Source organism: Pseudophryne corroboree, chromosome 3 (genome assembly GCF_028390025.1).
Source record: "Pseudophryne corroboree isolate aPseCor3 chromosome 3, aPseCor3.hap2, whole genome shotgun sequence".
NCBI lineage: Eukaryota > Metazoa > Chordata > Amphibia > Anura > Myobatrachidae > Pseudophryne > Pseudophryne corroboree.
This window is the reverse complement of record NC_086446.1, coordinates 368,727,631-368,747,479: the sequence shown is the minus strand read 5'-3', so window position 1 is coordinate 368,747,479 and position 19,849 is coordinate 368,727,631. Positions and strand designations below refer to the sequence as shown.

Below are 19,849 nucleotides of genomic sequence, written 5' to 3'. Positions count from 1 at the left end.
ATTTACATTTTAATTGTTTCATTTATTCAAGTGAGTAATAAAGAAGCTGAACTTAAAAAAAAAAAAAAAGTGTCATTATGTTAATTTCTATCTAATACTAATGTCACCAAGGGCTACAAAATGACATTCCAAAAAACTTCCACTTTTGGATTAGGATTTAGGACATGTTAAAACACATCTGACTGAGTCGCGCATACGCAGTAGCCTCGTGCAGCCTCAGAGACTCGTACGCGTTGACGTCACGGCGCCCGGGCACCGGGCCTGAGCACGTTCTATTAGGGGGTGGCGCGGGCGACCTATGTGACGTGGGAGTTCCATAGCCGTTGGTGCTGTGTTTTGCAGCGGGTGCTCCTGCTGGATGGTTGCGTTGATCTGCTCCGTAACCGTGAGATGGAGCCGTGAGTTGTATAAACGGTAGGTGTAACCTAAAACAGTATAGGGACAGTGCGCATGTGCGACTACCTTGCCATGTTCACTGCGCATGTCTGCTGACAGTTCCGACAGCGCTTGCGCCGGTTCGACAAGAACCCCGTATTGCGCCTGCGTAGCGTCTAGTGTCCCTGTATGGCGGAAAGAGCACGAATTGTCTGCGCATGAGCGGTACCGCCTCTGGGCTGACGCATGCGCTGTGCTGCTCTGCAGGGTTTCTCTCTTGCCAGATAGTGAGCATTCCTGGTCTCCCATATGCTGCCACATTATGATCTGCCCTGCCTGTTAGGGTGACAGGGGCGCTAAGGCGTAGCTCCCCAGGGGGTGGTGGTGGCGGCGGCGGCACGGGATATTGGTTCCGCGTACTTCGAAGGGGAGGAAATAGGGGCCCCTGGGATCCTGAGGGGGAGGGGCTACGAACCAGGAACTGACAGCTGATGAACACTTGGAATGAATATTTCCTGTAGTTGTGTGGTGATCCGTATTCTATAATACTGTGAAAACAGAGGTATAGTGTGTAAGTAGCATGTGTAGGCTTGGTGTGTGCAGGAATAGAGAGTGTATGTGTATGTCTGTTTACAATGTTACCACCGATGTGCACACATAGTAACAGCCATTGCTTTCCATATAATCTAGTTTCTTGAGTTATACATTAGTGTATAGCATAATTAGGTATGTATGATGTTCTGTATAACTTTTTAATGGCAAGTGCCTTTTTTCTGTTAACTCATGGTGGTAGTTTTATATGTGATTACGTGATAGCTCATTATACACTAAAGGGGCCCATACATCAGCAATCACAGAAAAAGATTCACAAATTCTGATTTGTTTTTCCCCAGATTTGACATTTCTCCAGTCCACCAATATGTGCCCAACATTTTGGATAATCTGATTTACCAATTCTGATCACATTTTGGTAAGAATTGTCGATTTGTGAACCCCATGCATTGTCTTGTATCTTCTTTTCTCTTACGTCCTAGAGGATGCTGGGGACTCCGTAAGGACCATGGGGTATAGACGGGCTCCGCAGGAGATAGGGCACCTAAAAAGAACTTTGACTATGGGTGTGCACTGGCTCCTCCCTCTATGCCCCTCCTCCAGACCTCAGTTAGATCTTGTGCCCAGAGGAGAATGGGTGCACTGCAGAGAGCTCTCCAGAGTTTTCTGTGGAAAAATAATTTTGTTAGGTTTTTTATTTTCAGGGAGTCCTGTTGGCAACAGGCTCCCTGCATCGTGAGACCGAGGAGAGAGAAGCAGAGCTGGCTTGTAAAGTTGGGCACTGCTTCTAGGCTACTGGACACCATTAGCTCCAGAGGGAGTCAGAACACCGGTCTCACCTGGGGTTCGTCCCGGAGCCGCGCCGCCGTCCTCCTCACAGATGCCGAAGATAGAAGCCGGGTGAGTATTGAGGAAAAGACTTCAGGCGGCAGAAGAAATCGGATCTTCATGAGGTAAGCGCGCAGCGGTAAGCTGCGCGCCATTGCTCCCAGTCACACACACAAAGCAGGCACTGAAGGGTGCAGGGCGCAGGGGGGGGCGCCCTGGGCAGCAATAAACCTCAATTTGGCCATAAATACGATGGATTAGGCTGTGGGACAGTAAATCCGCGGACCCCGCCATTTTATTACTATATGATGAAGGGACCGAAGCCCGCCGTCGGCTGGGCGGGGCTTGATCCTCAGCACTAACCAGCGCCATTTTCTCCACAGAGGCTGCATGAGAAAACGTTGGCACCCTGTTCTCTCCCCTGCTGAGCTTCACAGGTTGGAAAAAGGAGGAGGGGGGCACTTTGGCGACGCAGTGAGTGGAGATTACAATTATAAACATATAATAGCGCTATCTGGTCATATATTCCAGTGTTTTTAAGCGCTGGGTGTGTGCTGGCATACTCTATCTCTCTGTCTCTCCTAAGGGCCTGGTTGGGGTTTTGTCCCCTTATAGGTAACTCCCTGTGTGTGCGGGGTGTCGGTACGTGTGTGTCGACATGTCTGAGGCGGAAGGCTTCTCCAAGGAGGAGGTGGAGCAAATGAGTGGTGTGTCTCCGTCAGTTGTGCCGACTCCAGATTGGATGGACATGTGGCATGCAAGTGTGGCATCTTTACATAAAAGGCTTGATAAGGCTGGTTTAGGGGGGACATCAGGCGGTCAATCCTCAGATTGGACCGACTCGCAGGGCCCGTCGGGGTCTTAAAAGCGTCCCTTAACACAAGACACTACTACCGACACGGATTCTGATTCCAGTGTCGACTATGACGAAGTAAAATTGCACCCTAAGGTGACTAAAACTATTCAGTGTATGATTGTGGCAATAAGGGATGTGTTGCATATTGTGGATGAACCCTCAGTCCCCGACACAAGGGTACACATGTTTAAGGAAAAGAAACAGATTATAAATTTTCCCAGATCTCATTAATTAAATGAGTTCTTTGGAAAAGCTTGGGAGACTCCGGATAAGAGACCGCAGATCCCCAAAAGAATTTTTATGGCATACCCTTTCCCTAAGCAGGACAGGGAGATTTGGGAATTACCCCCCACTGTGGACAAGGCCCTGATGCGCTTATCCAAGAAAGTGGCGCTACCATCTCCTGACACAGCGGCCCTTAAAGACCCAGCAGATCGCAGGCAAGAAACTACCTTAAAGGGTATTTATTCTCATACGGGTGCTGTGCTAAGACCGACGATTGCGTCGGCATGGGTGTGTAGCGCAATTGCAGCTTGGACAGATGAGCTGACAGATCAATTTGATACTATGGATAAGGATACTATATTCCTAACTCTAGCCCATATAAAAGGCGCAGTCTTATTTATGAGGGATGCTCAAAGGGACATTGGATTGCTAGCTTCTAGGGCCAATGCCATGTCTATCTCAGCGAGAAGATCTTTATGGACTCGCCAATGGACGGGTGATGCGTATTCCAAGAAACATATGGAAGTACTACCCTATAAGGGGGATGTATTGTTTGGGGATGGGCTGACGGACCTGGTTTCCACAGCTACAGCAGGTAAATCAAATTTATAACACCCTATCAGATGCAGTCCTTTCGGTCGCACAAGTCCAAAAGAGGTCGGGGATCCTCTTTCCTCGCCAGAGGTAAGGGCAGAGGCAAGAGAACACCTGCTTCGGCAGGTGCCCAGGAACAAAAGTCCTCCCCGGCTGCTCCAAAACCCACAGCATGACGCTGGGGCTCCCCTGAGGGAGTCCGCATCGGTGGGGGCACGTCTTCGACTTTTCAGTCAGGCCTGGGTCAGTTCGGACCTGAATCCCTGGGTGTTGGAAATAGTTTCCCAGGGTTACAAATTGGAATTCGAGGAGGTGCCCCCGCGCCGATTTTTCAAATCGGCCCTACCAGCTTCCACATCGGACAGGGATGTAGTGTTAGCTGCAATTCAAACGCTGTGTATACAGCAAGTGATAATCAAGGTTCCCCTGCACCAGCAGGGAAGAGGTTACTACTCAACCCTATTTGTGGTCCCGAAACCGGACGGTTCGGTCAGACCGATTTTGAATCTGAAATCCCTAAACCTGTACATAAAAAGATTCAAATTCAAAATGGAATTACTCAGGGCGATAATAGCCAACATGGAGGAGGGGGAGTTTATGGTGTCTCTGGACATAAAGGATGCGTACCTTCATGTCCCCATATGTGCCCCCCATCAGGAATACCTGAGATTCGCTGTACAGGATTGTCATTACCAATTTCAGACGTTGCCGTTTGGACTTTCCACGGCCCCGAGGATTTTCACCAAGATAATGGCGGAAATGATGGTGGTCCTGCGCAAGCATGGGGTCACAATTATCCCATACTTGGACGATCTCCTGATAAAAGCGAGATCAAGAGAGAAATTGCTGAGCAGTGTGGCGCTCTCTCTGAGAGTGCTCCAGCAACACGGTTGGATTCTAAATCTACCGAAGTCACAGTTGATTCCGACAACTCGACTACCGTTCCTAGGTATGATACTGGATACGGAACAAATGAAGGTCTTCCTCCCAATAGAGAGAGCCCAAGACATCCAGAACATGGTCAGAGACCTGCTAAAACCGAAAAGGGTGTCAGTTCACCAATGCACTCGAGTTCTGGGAGAAATGGTGGCGGCCTACGAGGCCATTCCCTTCGGAAGGTTCCATGCAAGGACTTTTCAATGGGACCTTCTGGACAAGTGGTCCGTGTCCCATCTGCATTTACATCGGAAAATAACTCTGTCCCCAGGAACCAGAGTGTCCCTCCTGTGGTGGTTGCAAATTGCTCACCTGCTGGAGGGTCGCAGGTTCGGGATTTAGGACTGGATCCTGGTTACCACGGACGCGAGCCTCCGAGGATGGGGAGCGGTCACACAGGGAAGGACTTTTCAGGGTCTTTGGTCAGACCAGGAGTCCTGTCTACACATCAATGTGTTGGAACTCAGGGCCATTTACAACGGCCTTCGACAAGCGGAGAGTTTTCTTCGAAACCTTCCGGTTCTGATTCAATCAGACAATGTCACAGCAGTGGCTCATGTGAACCGCCAAGGCGGGACAAGAAGCAGAGTCGCGATGGCGGAAGCCACAAGGATCCTTCGCTGGGCAGAAAATCATGTAAGCGCTCTGTCGGCTGTCTTCATTCCGGGAGTGGACAACTGGGAAGCAGACTTCCTCAGCAGACACGATCTCCATCCAGGAGAGTGGGGACTTCATCAAGAAGTCTTTGCAGATGTAACACGTCTTTGGGGAACTCCTCAAATAGACATGATGGCGTTACGCCTCAACAAAAAACTTCGTAGGTATTGCGCCAGGTCTCGGGACCCTCAGGCAGTAGCAGTAGACGCACTGGTAACACCGTGGGTGTTCGACTCGGTCTACGTGTTCCCTCCTCTTCCTCTCATCACGAAAGTGTTGAGGATCATAAGACGAAGAAGAGTACAGACGATACTTGTTGTCCCAGACTGACCTCGAAGGGCTTGGTACTCGGATCTGCAAGAGATGCTCATAGGAGACCCTTGGCCTCTTCATCTGAGGGAAGACCTGTTGCAGCAGGGGCCCTGTGTATTTCAAGACTTACCGCGGTTACGTTTGACGGCATGGCGGTTGAACGCCGAATCCTAGCAAAAAAGGGGATTCCGGAAGAGGTCATCCCTACTTTAATAAAGGCTAGGAAGGAGGTGACGATAAAACATTATCACCGTACCTGGCGAAAGTATGTGTCTTGGTGTGAGACCAAGAATGCACCTACGGAAGATTTTCATTTGGGTCGTCTTCTCCACTTCCTACAGACAGGAGTGGATATGGGCCTGAAATTAGGCTCGGTTAAGGTACAGATTTCGGCCCCCTCGATTTTCTTTCAGAAGGAATTGGCTTCTCTTCCAGAAGTCCAGACGTTTGTAAAGGGAGTGCTGCACATCCAGCCCCCTTTTGTGCCTCCAGTGGCACCATGGGACCTGAACGTGGTGTTGCAGTTCCTAAAATCACACTGGTTTGAACCGCTTAACAAGGTTGAGTTGAAATTTCTTACCTGGAAGGTGGTAATGTTGTTGGCCTTAGCATCAGCAAGGCGAGTGTCAGAATTGGCGGCTCTATCACACGAGCCCCTACTTGATTTTTCATGCGGATCGAGCTGAATTGAGGACACGTCCGCAATTTTTGCCTAAAGTGGTTTTGTCGTTCCATATGAATCAACCTATTGTGGTGCCTGTGGCTACTGGTGACCTGGAGGATTCCAGATCCCTGGACGTAGTCAGGGCCTTAAAAATTTATGTAGCCAGGACGGCTAAAATTAGGAAAACAGAGGCTCTGTTTGTCCTGTATGCGGCCAATAAGATTGGCGCGCCTGCTTCAAAGCAGACTATTGCTCGCTGGATCTGTAATACGATTCATCAGGCTCACTCTACGGCTGGATTGCCGGTACCAAATTCGGTTAAGGCCCATTCCACTAGGAAGGTGGGCTCTTCTTGGGCGGCTGCCCGAGGCGTCTCGGCTTTACAACTTTGTCGAGCGGCGACGTGGTCGGGGACAAACACTTGCTAAATTCTACAAGTTTGATACCCTGGCTGATGAGGACCTAGCGTTTGCTCAGTCGGTGCTGCAGAGTCATCCGCACTCTCCCGCCCGATTGGATGCTTTGGTATAAACCCCATGGTCCTTACGGAGTCCCCAGCATCCTCTAGGACGTAAGAGAAAATAAGATTTTAAACCTACCGGTAAATCTATTTCTCCTAGTCCGTAGAGGATGCTGGGCGCCCGTCCCAGTGCGGAAACTCTGCAAGACTTGTATATAGTTGTTGCTTACATAAGGGTTATGTTACAGTTGACATCGGTCTTGGACCGTTACTATTGTTTTTTGTTCATACTGTTAACTGGTTATGTAGGTTCCAGGTTACATGGTATGATTGGTGTGGGCTGGTGTGAATCTTGCCCTTGGATTGCTAAATCCTGCCTTGTATTGTCCATCTCCTCTGGGCACAGTTCTCTAACTGAGGTCTGGAGGAGGGGCATAGAGGGAGGAGCCAGTGCACACCCATAGTCAAAGTTCTTTTTAGGTGCCCTATGTCCTGCGGAGCCCGTCTATACCCCATGGTCCTTACGGAGTCCCCAGCATCCTCTACGGACTAGGAGAAATAGATTTACCGGTAGGTTTAAAATCTTATTTTATTTTTTTTTATTTTTTTTTACACCATCATCTGCAAAACATAGAATTGCTCCAATTGACTGCAGATGTATGGGCCCCATAACTTTGTGGGATTTATGAGGCTGGCATTACAAAGACCTAGAGTAAAACAGAGTATGTATATCAGGGGTTTCAATATGTGGAACTACACATCCCAGCATGCCACAGTTTTAGCGTGTCCTAATATCAAAACAGTCAGGGCATTCTGGGATATGCAGTTCCGCAACAGCTGGAGATTCACATGTTAAATACTTCTGGTGTATATGCTTTAATCCAATAGGGGTCAATTCAATTCTGCGCGCATTGGACAGCGCCAGGAGAGAGCTCCCGCAGCTATCCAATTCAGCGCAATGCTAAGTCGGAGGATGCCCGTATTCCCGCACTAAACAGATGTAGTCGCGAGAACGGGTGTTCTCTGACTAAACTGCCTCGCCGCAATGCTGTTTGCGTGGCGCTAGGTCACAAAACAGCATTGCGGACATAGTTTTGTCGGACTTATGCTTACACCCCCGGAGGGGGCCAAGAAGAAATCCTCTAGTTGGGGACAGCATTGTGCTGAATTGAGTGTCTTTGTGAGCTCCCTCCCAGCACTATTCAATCTGCGTTGAATTGAATTGACCCCATTGTTCTAGATATTTGCCAGCATTTTCGTAATATTTATTAGTTTGATAACAGTGAATACCTGATTTGTTTAAACACATTACATTTATTTCCACTGTATTGCTAAGGAGTATTTGCTTGTTTTGGAAATGATGACATAATGGAGGCATTTTATGCTGTCATTAGTTACATTGCATTCGCACATATTTCTGAATACTCATTTCGATTACTTGTATATAAACTTTAACCTCTGTCTCTCTAAGGATAGAATATCTGAAACCGTGTGTTGGAATTATATAACCTATCGTTGTAGAACTGCTGACACTGTTTTGATATTCCTACTGTATCGACAGGTGAGTTCAAGGGGGTTTTAGGGTTATTGTAGGGATGTTCAAATACTTTAGGACTTAAGATCCAGCTAGTCAGATCTAATGGTGGGTAAACACTGTACAATATATATCTGCAGATATATCTAAAGCCGGATCAGGCAGTGTGTTGTGCATACACACTGCCCGATCCGTCATGGCGGGCATTTACATGCGTCCATCCAGTTCAGCCGTCGATCACCGCCGGCTGCTGCAGCATGTGTATGGGTGGTCGGCTGACCGCCCGTATACACACACACACACGGTGCAACCAATATATTTGTAGATATATTGGTCATCGTGAGTGCTGCAGGTCTGATATAGAACAACCGATATATCGGCCAGTGTGTACCCAGCATATGAGCCAGTAAGTACTTTTTAAGAGAAGGTGTGCATACATAGGCATCTGGGTTATAGTCTTTTCTTTATTGTGCATGGGATAAATGATACATTGTTTTGGTGTTGGTGTAACAGACCCCAGATAAAAGCAAGGATTTATTCACTTTGTGTTTGCGTTCCATGTACACCGTGCTTGCATGCTAAATTAGAAATAAAGGTGGCTTTTAGAATCATGGGCTAATATGGTCACGTCTGAACTTGGGGCAGCGAGTTCAGAGTTATGAGACACCCAAAGGAACACAATGGAATTTTATCATATCAAAATGCCAATTATGCATGCACTGCATGGAAACTATTTTACAGATGTACAAAAGTGAACAGTCCCTTAAGATCAGTGTTGTTTTTGATGTTTTGTTTTGTCCTGTTATTTATAGAAACTGATGCAGAAAAAATAAATACCACGCCTCACAAATGCAGGAAAATCCAATACATAGAATGTATTCTCTATAAATACACACACGCACACTATAAAGTGAAAGTGACAGTGTTTTGGCTAGACTAAGAATCAAATTGAATTTGTTATGAACCAATCCCAGGAGTAACATTATACTCAAACTGCTGGAATTTATTCAGTCTTGTAATAATTATGATTTATTTATTTATTATCAGTTATTCACATAGTCCATACATATATTGCAGCGCTTTACAGAGACTATTTGCCCTTTCACATCAGTCCCTGCCACATATATTCCCTATCGCATGAACACACATACACACCTACCAGTGGGAGGAATCTCACGCATGCTTGGGGAGAATATACATCTCTACACGGTTAGGGCCGTGTTCGTGTTTGGAACTGAATCCAGGACCTCAGTGCTGTGACACTGTAATACTAACCATTACAAGAAAAGTGCAATATCGTGGAAATGATGTAGAGAAATAAAGAGAAAATAAAATAAGGGTCAGCTGGATATTAACAATATGCTCAATCAGATACAGGGAACAGGGACATCCCAATGTATGTGTAGCTTATTTGCCACCAACTCCACTACACCCCCTCCAACATGTTACATATCATAGGGTAGGTAGTGTGAAACTTGGAAATGTCCATATACCACTGTATGTACAGTTTGTAAGAGGTTTCCTTAATAGCCGTAATTATAGATTACACTGGATCTGTGTTGTGTTACGAGCAACCATCCCTCACGATACAAGGTCTGCCCCCACATCTCTTCCAAGCCATTCCATAACATTCCAGGGAATGACCCACTGGCGCAAGGACACTGTGATACAGTAGGGATCTAATTCTGTGGCTGCTTGCAGAGTACATACATCATATTTAACCTTAGCTTGGGTGAATCCTTTATTCTGTCAGTACTTTAATTGGCGTCTTGTCGAATGTCATATTTCTCACACTGGCCAGTGAATGAGATTGGAGCAAACACTTACTTAATATTTAAGAATCTGGTGCTGCCTTCTCGGATTCAGAGTGAAGCATATTTAGTACTATTACCCATAGGAATGAGTGTGTGCCTCACTATCAGGGTGAGAGTACTGTAGATGGGTAGTCGGTGAGTTTGTCATTTCGTGAATCTCACAAATATCCTAAGTAAGATGTACAGTAGGCATAGAGTATGTCGCAGTTGGTCAGTAACTTTTGGGGAGCCATGGTAGGAAATTTAATGTGCTCTCTGGAATGGGGAGATACTCTATTGATTGCTTGGTTTGCATGTTAGGAGATAACATGGTAATCCCATTCAAATATGGGCTGGACAAACCCGTTCACTTTGGTTTTTAAGTCATTAGTTGTGTTTCATATTAGAGTTCACTTTTTTAAGGTGGTGTTTTTCTGCCAGGAGAAGGCCCCTTGGGCTCCTTCCTCCGCCTCGCTAAAGCTGTCAAACTGGCGATGTCGCGAGTACCAAGTCCCCCTCCCCCGGCTGAGATGTCCAGTGGTCCTGTGGCTGAAAGCTGGTGTTATACACAGGTGAGTTACCGTGTACTGTCAATGACGTAATGTAAAGTTTCATTATGTAAATGGATATGCTGACGTTTTGGAAGGGACTGACACAGCGTTGTTTATTTTCCATCACAGATAAAGGTTGTAAAATTTTCATACATGTGGACAATCAACAATTTCAGCTTCTGTCGTGAGGAAATGGGCGAGGTGATAAAGAGCTCCACCTTCTCCTCAGGAGCCAATGATAAACTGAAATGGTAAGTAGCAAATAGCTGTTGTGTGCATGGTTGCTGTACTATGGACATCTCTCAGTTTAATGTTTTAGGGCCAGCTGAGTAAGTGCTAGATTAAGGTCCACATGAGCTTGGAGTTGAGATTCCTGAAGGGCCTATTGTGTGCCTCCACAGGGGGTGTGACTAGTGATATGTGGGTCATGACCATTGGTGTATCTGTAATGGGTGTGGTGTTCATGGGCCCCTGGGTCCAAGGGGGCCCACACCGCACAGACTGCACCCCTGTTTAAATACTTACCTTTCTGGAGTCTTGAGTCAGCGCTGCATCCACAGCAAATGTTCACTGGGAAAATGGCTGCCGTGCATGTGCAGTAATGATTCGACTCTGGAAGATGGCAGACGTGGCGCTTCTGATTGTGCTTATGCCTTCTTAGTAAAAGCGTTGCCCTTTTTAGATTTTGGACATGAACACAATCAGACACACTGGGTTTTACAACCCAACACTTTGTAAATAAATACCCTACTTCTCATCAAAATACATCAGTCAATCAGTCTTACCATTAACCTCTTCATTACCTCCCTCTTTTTCACCAAAAATCCTTAATAGAGTAGTTATTAACTACATTATGATTATTAACCTTTCACCCGTGGACAAGTGCACAAGGGTCGGAGCCAAATACAGGAGGGGTGGGGCTTAAAATGCGGTCCGCGGCAGCTTCAGCCGCATGCTTCCTACCTACCTGACTTTACACAGCTTTTTATCATAGCTGTCCGTTCAGCCTGGCTTCCATCCTAGCTCCGCCCCTGGGGTGGAACCTTTATGATGTCATGCGGTGCAGGGAGGGTTGTGAAGCTCTTCACTGACTGCACTGCTATTTTTTATGCCGGGAAGTGGGGACCCGGCTCCAAGAAAAGAGAGGCATTCTCCCGGGCAGGTAAGAGGTGACTCAGCAGGGTTTGGGTGGGGGGCCTAGTAAGACGGCCGCTGGCAGCTGATAGGAATTTTTTTTTCTGCAGCGGGGTACACTGGTATTCCACAGGGAATAACATAGGGGTGTAGAGTTGGATCTTGATCCGAGGCACCAACAGGCTAAAGCTTTGGCTGTTCCCAGGATGCAGTGCACCGCCTCCTCTATAACCCCGCCTCCAGGCACTGGAGCTCAGTTTGTAAGTTGGTGCCTGCAGTGCAGGTCACTAACGGGGGGGCTGCGCTAAGCAGTCCTGAAAAGAGCTTTTTAAGAAGACTTCAAGGGCCGCAGCACTGTTTATGTCAGTCTGACATTCTGTGCTGCGGCTCCATCACCTCCCCAGCAGCGCTGCATACTCCCGCAGCCGGGTTCCCGGGTACTTGCAGCGGAGGCGCACCGGTCATCAGGCACAACACCACTAACGCATGGCTGCACATCAGGGAGGAGGTAAGAGGGTCCCCCAGGTGGGACCCGCCAGTTAATAGCGGTCCCAGGAGATGGACCACGCCGCTGGCGTGGACACTGTACTGCACAGGGACCCCACTATATCCACCAGGGCAAGGGAGCACAGGTCCGATTTATTAAAATCTGTTTGATATAGGCTCCACAGTACCCGGTGGTGAGGACCAGCATAGGGGATAAGGCGCTGACCTGTAGCCCCTCCCCCAGCTCCGGGCGCCATCTACTTCTGGTGTTCCCGCCCTGGAGCTGCATTTCACTCTCCCTCACTCCCTGACAGAGATTTTGGCGCCATCTTCATTACTAGCTGGGCTGATCTCCAGGACTGCAGGGCTCTCTCCTCTGTAAAGCCGCCTGTATCATCAGCGCTATGCATTTACAGGCACTTAAGTATTCTACATGTCATTTTAGACAGTGTTAGTTAAGAACAAGTGTACTGCTGTCTGAATATTTTAGTACAATTATTCTGTGATATACATCCAGTAGCTACTGTGCATTGTTATATCTATACTTACTAATTTACTAGTCCAGTGCAGTTTTATTGTTTACATGTAACAACTTCTGCATTGTACATGTGACTTGAGTTTGCCTGTAGTTGTTGTGTGGGATTCCACTCTCCAGTATCGCATCTAGCTATCACTATATTATGTACCCTGAGGGGCTAGGTGCGTCAGGGTTGATATATATTATGAGATTTGGTATTTTTACTGTGTGATTCAGTCACCTCATACTGCTTAATTCCTCTGTTTTGTGTCCTGTGTCTTCTGTCACATAATATAGGGGGTTATTTGCAGGTATTGTTTGTCTGACTATATTGTACTGTTATGGGCCCTACACACTGGCAGATCCGCCACCGAGCTGCCCAACGGTGGATACGGGCGACCCGGTGGGGTGGGGGAGTGAAGTTTCTTCACTCCCCGCGTCACCCGGCTCCATAGCAGTGCAGGCAAATATGGACGAGATTGTCCATATTGGCCTGCATGCACAAGCGACGGGGCACCAGCGATGAATCGTTCATTGCTGGTGCCTCCACACTGAAAGATATGAACGGTATCTCGTTCATATCTTTGAGTATTATCGCCCAGTGTGTAGGGCCCATTACGCCCTAAGGCTACATTCCTTATAATGTCTGCCACACAGGGCAGGAAATCCGTGGACGCTTCTGCATCCTGCAGTACTGGCACCACGGATTTACCTGAGGGAGAAATTTTAGCTGCTGGTTCAGGCGCTGAGTGCCATACACCCAGTCAACCTGCAGCACCTGTGGCCAATCAGGACCCACCTTGGGCGGCGTTCTCAAGTATGCTGACTACACTTGTTACACGTCTTACGCCCCCTGTGGGACCTCCTGTGCCATTGCAGCCACATATTGTCCCTGTAGTTAATCCGACCTGCGCGGATACTCTGTCTACCCAATTACAACAATTAAATCAATCTTTGGTTAGACAAAAGTCTTCCCCACGCCCCTCTGGGGCCAGGGGGTCATCTAAACGGGCCATTTTTTCCTCACAATACACTTATTTCGGATAATTCTTCCGATGAGGATGGGAAATATACCGACACGTCAGACACTGATACAGTTGCTTCTGATTAGGAATCTACAACCCAGGTTGATGTTCCTGACCTAGTGGAGGCTATTAAGCTAATTCTTCATATAGATAATGACATTGAGCCTACTACTGCGTCTAAGAAACCTAAGTTCAAACGTCAGAAGGTTGCTAAAGTAGTCTCACCACATTCTGACCATTTAATTGACATACGTCAGGAATCCTGGTCGTCTCCAGGAAACCTGTAAGATGCTAGCTCGTTAACCTATCCCTGCTGAGTTGAGTAACAAGTGGGAAACTCCAACGCCGGTGGACTCTAATGTCGCCCATCTTGTGGTGTCATCTAATCTGCCTGTCACCTCACTGAAGGAACTGATGAATAAGCGTGTGGAGGGATGCCTGAAGTCTATTTACTCTCTTACTGGCGCTGTACATAGACCCACTATGGCAGCCTCCTGGGCTGCGAAAGGAATTGAAGCATGGGTTCAGGCAATTGAGGATGAGCTGCCTCAGGATTTTTCTGACACTGCCAGACAATATCTGTCTTATATTACCACAACCTCCCACTATATTCAGGAGGCAGCCTCTGATGTAGGTGTAATGGCGGCCAAGGCATCTACTACGTCTATCCTGGCTCGTCAAATTATGTTGTTGAGGTCCTGAAAGGTGGACCTGGACTCCAAAAAGACCTTGGAGGTGCTCCCTTTTAAAGGAGACATCCTATTTGGGGAGGATCTGAACAAGATTGTAACTGACTTGGCTACTGCCAAGACTGCGTGTCTCCCAAATACTAATCCTTCTGCTCCGAAGGCTAAGAGTACCACCTTTCGTTCCTTTCGACCTCCAGGGAAAGCAAAGGGTCAAGCGTATCAGCGACACAGGCTCATGCTTCCAAAACCACTAAGCCTAAATCTAAACAATCCTGGGCCGCCCGTCAGCCTGCTTCCAAACAAGAGAAGCCTGCTGCATGACGGGTCGGGCCTCCTCCTAGGGGACCTCAGGGTGGGAGGCCGACTTCTGCAATTCGCCCAGGCCTGGTTAAAGACCACTTCGGACGCTTAGGTGCGGGAAGTTGTCTCTCACGGGTACGCAATCTCTTTAAAGAGACGTTCCCCTCACCAGTTTTGCACAGTGGTTCCGTTAAAAGCGCAAGCTCTACACATGGTTGTACAATCCCTTCTGGACACAGGAGTGGTAGTGCCGGTACCTCTGTCTCAGAGAGGCAGGGGATACTATTCGACCCTGTTTCTAGTTCTGAAGCCAAATGGGTCCTTCCGGCCTATACTCAACCTCAAATCATGGAACAAGTTTGTGAGAGTATCCAAATTCTGTATGGAAACTCTGCGCTCTATAGTGCTGGCCATGGAACCCGAAGATTATATGGTTTCCCTGGACATACCTATTGCCATGTCGCATCAGCAATATCTGCGGTTTGCTATTGGCAACCTACATTATCATTTCCAGGCACTGCATTTTGGATTGGCCACGGCCCCTCGGATCTTCACCAAGGTCATGGCCGTAATGACGACTCTTCTCCGCCGTCAGGGAATCAGGATCCTGCCGTATGTGGATGACTTGCTGATCCTGGCGAACTCCCAAGAGGTTCTCCTCAGTCATCTGGAACTGACGGTCCAATTCCTATTAGCCCACGGGTGGCTCTTCAACTGGAAAAAGTCCTCGCTGGTCCCTGCTCGGAGCATGGTGCACCTGGGGGAACTACTGGACACACACAGCCAAAGATTGTTTCTGTCTCCAGAGAAAGTCCTGAAACTTCAGAACAGAATTAGATATTTCCTCTCCCGCTCATGAGTGTCTGTACACTTGGCGATGCAAGTACTAGGCCTCATGGTGTCTGCTTTCGACATGGTAGAGTACGCTCAATTTCATTACCGCCCTCTGCAGAGATTAATCATTTCCAAGTGGGACGGCCTGCCTCATCGGATCAGGTCTCAAATTCCCTCCTTGACTCCGGAGGGTCGTCTGTCACTAAGGTGGTGGCTACAGGACCAACAGTTGAGCAGGGGCCGTCCCTTCTGGATCTCCGCCTGGGTCCTCCTGTTGGAGCAACATTCTCTCCAGGGTCAGTGGACCAGGGAGGAATCTCTCCTCCCGATAAACATTCTGGAATTGCGGGCAGTGTTCAATGCGTTGACATTGGCCCTGCCTCTAGTACAGAACAGGCCTGTTCAAGTACAATCAGACGCCACCACGGTGGCGTACATAAATCATCAAGGCGGCACTCGAAGCCGCATGGCAATGCTGGAAGTATCAAAAATCCTCCGTTGGGCGGAACGCCATCTGCCAGCAATATCGGCAGTGTTCATCCCTGGAGTCCTCAAATGGGAAGTGGTTTTCGTCAGCACGTTCACGCCGGAGAGTGGAGTCTTCATCTGGAAGTATTTGAACTCCTGGACAAGTGGGACCTACCAGATGTAGACCTGATGGCGTCTCGACACAAATCACAAGGTTCCGGTATTCGGACCAAGGACAAGGGATCCTTAAGCAGCGTTTGTGGATGCACTGGCAATTCCATGGAACTTTCGGCTGCCATACGTGTTCCCTCCAGTGTCACTCCTGCCAAGGTTTCTACGGAAATTCAAGCAAGAAAGAGGAATACTACTTCTAGTCGCTCCAGCATGGACCAGACTGCATTGGTTCTCAGACCTGCAGGGTCTATCGACAGAGCATCCTCTTCTACTTCCTAAACGCTCAGACCTCCTTGTTCAGGGCCCTTGTGTCTATCTGGACCTGGCCAGACTGGCTTTGATGGTGTGGCTTTTAAAGCTTCACTCCTGAGGGCCGAGGGATTCTCTGAGGCGGTTATTCAGACTATGTTGAAGGCCCACAAACCGGCTTCTGCACGGATTTATTACAGGGTCTGGAACTCTTACTTCACATGGTGTGCTTCTATGAATTATGATGCCTATTCATTCAGAACGTCTAGGCTTTTGGCCTTTCTGCAACAAGACCTAGATTTAGGCCTTCGTCTGACCTCCCTCAAGGTTCATATATCTGCCTTGGTGTGGTTTCAGAGGAAAATTGCGTCTATTCCTGAAGTACATACTTTCACTTAGGGAGGCTGAATCTGTAAAACACCCTATGTCTCTCCTATGGCTCCATGGGATCTATCTGTGTTCTTAAATGCCCTACAAGAGTCTCCATTTGAACCTCTTGAGTCTGTGGATCTTAAATGTCTTACACTTAAGATCGTGTTTTTACTGGCTATTACCTCTTCTAGGAGGGTGTCGGACTTAGGTGCCTTTGCCATGTCGTCCACCCTTTCTAATTTTTCACCGTGACCGGGCAGTTCTTCAAACTCGCCCTGGTTATCTACCTAAGGTGGTATCATCTTTTCATCTTAACCAAGAGATTGCGGTTCCAGCCTTTATCTCTTCTGGTTTGTCCTCCAAAGAGCGGTCTTTGGATGTGTTACGGACTCTCCATATTTACGTAGAGAGGACTGCCTCCCTCAGGAGGTCAGATACCCTTTTTGTACTTTTTGGGTTTCACAAACGTGGCTGGTCTGCGAATAAGCAAACCTTGGCCAGATGGATTAGAATGGTGATTGCACAAGCTTATGCACAGGCTGGTATTCTAGTCCCTGCTGCTATCAAAGCCCATTCTACCCGGTCTGTTGGCTCTTCTTGGGCGGCCCACCGAGGCGCGTCTGCTGAACAATTGTGCAAGGCGGCTATGTGATTCTCTTTGAACACGTTTATCAGGTTCTATGCCTTTGATACTTCCGCCTCCCAGGAAGCGTCCTTTGGCCGCCTGGTTCTTGTACCCGCTACAGTGCTCCCCTCCCATGAGGAACTGCTTTAGGACATCCCCAATGTTATTCCCTGTGGAATACCAGTGTACCCCGCTGCAGAAAAGGAGATTTATGGTAGACTTTACATGGTTAAATCTCTTTCTGCGAGGTACACTGGATTCCACAGGGCGTCCACCCTGACGCACTTGGCTTCTTTGGGTTTGTATGGCATTAGCAGCTAGTTCCTTCTCCTGTCATGATAATGTGTTTCTATGTGACTAACATATACCGGCTCTTTACCTACTACTGCATTGGACTGGTTAACGAAACTGAGCTCCAGTCCCTGGAGGCAGGGTTATAGAGGAGGCGGTGCAATGCATCCTGGGAACAGTCAAAGCCTTAGCCTGTTGGTGCCTCGGATCAAGATCCAACTCTACACTCCGATGTTATTCCCTGTGGAATCCCAGTGTACCTTGCAGAAAGAGATTTAACCATGGTAAGTCTACCATAAATCTCCTTTTTTCCTTTGAATGCTGCCAACCTCTGGTGGGCCTATTTTTAGGAGAAGGCTTGGAGCTTCAGCTCCACCCACCCCATGGTTAATCCAGCTCTGGTCACATACAAATATTTGAAACTTTCTTAATGCTGGACAGTATCTGCAGAATGCCCATAATAGATATGTGACCTTTATTTTACATTTATTTTTAATAAATTGGGCTCATACCGTGATCAAGTTGAACAAACTGATTTGTTAATATTTCTGGATTCTTTCATTACCTCCAGGTGCCTACGAGTAAATCCTAAAGGATTGGATGAAGAGAGCAAGGATTATTTGTCCCTCTACCTGCTTCTGGTCAGTTGTCCAAAAAGCGAGGTGCGCGCTAAATTCAAATTCTCCATCCTCAATGCCAAAGGGGAGGAGACTAAGGCAATGGGTATGTAGTTTATACGTTTCTTTAAGCTTTGCTACATTATCATTGACTGTCATTTATTTTAATATGCTTTTACATGTTGTCTTTTAGAGAGTCAGCGGGCATACCGCTTCGTACAGGGAAAGGACTGGGGCTTTAAGAAATTCATCCGCAGAGATTTTTTGCTTGATGAGGCAAATGGCCTGCTCCCAGATGACAAGCTGACACTGTTCTGTGAGGTATGCACTTGTAGTGAGACACATGCCTACAAAAAGTTCATCATTCCCCTGCATAAAAAGGCCTAATTGGCCTTAAAACAACAGTGCTTGGTTGTATGCCAAACAGGAACACTATGTTTAAAAAGAACAAAACTACATTTGCGGGATATTCATCTAGCAGGGAAACGGAGTGCATGTAACCTCTAATAACTGAGACAATATTGTCTATTTTTTGGTTTGTTTTTTATTTTTATTTTTTTAAATCACTATTTCTTTCTTCCCAGGTTAGTGTTGTCCAGGACTCTGTAAACATCTCCGGCCAGAATACAATGAACATGGTTAAAGTACCAGAATGTCGCCTAGCCGATGAGCTTGGAGGACTGTGGGAGAATTCGCGTTTCACTGACTGCTGCCTGTGTGTGGCCGGACAGGAGTTCCAGGCACACAAAGCCATCCTTGCAGGTCTGCTGAAAATACATTTCTTATTGTTTGTGGTGCTAGATCATATGGCAGGGAATCTCTGTGCTGAGACTGTTGACTTGCTGTTAACTTAAGGGGTGAATACATCAGCAATCACAATGTATTGTTTCACAGATCCTGTGATTCCCCCCCCCCCCCCCCCCCAAGATATATTTTTTCCCCAATCCATCTAACTTTGCCCCAGCTTTACAGATATTTTTCAATGATTTGCAGATCATTTTCGGTTAAACAGATCTGCCAGTCTTGAAAGACTCATTCGTTTACTAGAAATGGTTCGCAGATCTGCCGATTGTTACCCATACACTAACATTCTACAGTCGCAATTGATCTGTAAAAATGAAACATGGTAAAAATCTGAATTAACAATCCCAGTTAGTTGATGGGCAATATATGCGATCTGTGAACTCCATACATTGCAGACTTATTGACTCAATCCTCTGTAAAATCATCAGATTTTCCCAATTGATTGGTGATGTATGGGCCCCTTAAGAGAAAGATGGAGAAGGTTTTACTTTTTGTTTATTTTTAAAGCCATTTTCCACCTTTGTTTGTTTGTTCGTTGCTCTTCTGCATTGCTTTTTGTTTGTCTTTCCTCCTGTATTGTATTTGTTTTGTACGATTTGTATTTCTTTAAGGTATCACTCCTTTTTCATTTACTTTTTATCTAGTGCAGAGCTTCAGTTTGGGTACATTTCTATCCGATGTCTTATTCTACGGCAACATAAAAAAAATATATAATTCTGTCTGTTATAAATACTTCATTTTAAGAAAGAAAATGAAGACTGAAAAAACAATGACTTTAGTAATTCTCATTTCATTGTGTAATGGACTTGAAGCTGAAACATGCTCCTGGCAAATAACTTGTGAAAAGTAACTATTACTAAAACAGACGTCTAGTGACTATTGAGTATGTGTTTTTATTTTGAACAAAAATGCAACTGAATCCTCTTT

At 46.9% G+C, this 19,849-nt stretch overlaps 1 protein-coding gene across 15 annotated transcripts in view; it reads left to right on the top strand.

The window, feature by feature from the left end:
• Nucleotides 1-235: 235 nt before the first annotated feature.
• Nucleotides 236-19,849, top strand: part of SPOP (speckle type BTB/POZ protein) — a 39,839-nt gene continuing 20,225 nt past the window's right edge. The window contains exons 1-8 of one of the 15 annotated variants that reach the window (XM_063959870.1): nucleotides 236-414; nucleotides 1,269-1,345; nucleotides 7,936-8,020; nucleotides 10,228-10,358; nucleotides 10,467-10,588; nucleotides 18,073-18,224; nucleotides 18,312-18,439; nucleotides 18,703-18,880. In XM_063959870.1, the coding sequence (XP_063815940.1) occupies nucleotides 10,281-10,358; nucleotides 10,467-10,588; nucleotides 18,073-18,224; nucleotides 18,312-18,439; nucleotides 18,703-18,880 (658 nt within the window). In that variant the 5' untranslated portion in view covers nucleotides 236-414; nucleotides 1,269-1,345; nucleotides 7,936-8,020; nucleotides 10,228-10,280. Of the gene's footprint in view, nucleotides 415-495; nucleotides 947-1,268; nucleotides 1,346-7,930; nucleotides 8,021-10,209; nucleotides 10,359-10,466; nucleotides 10,589-18,072; nucleotides 18,225-18,311; nucleotides 18,440-18,702; nucleotides 18,881-19,849 lie in introns of those variants that run through there. The other 14 variants (XM_063959864.1, XM_063959878.1, XM_063959877.1 and 11 more) reach the window with 14 other exon arrangements.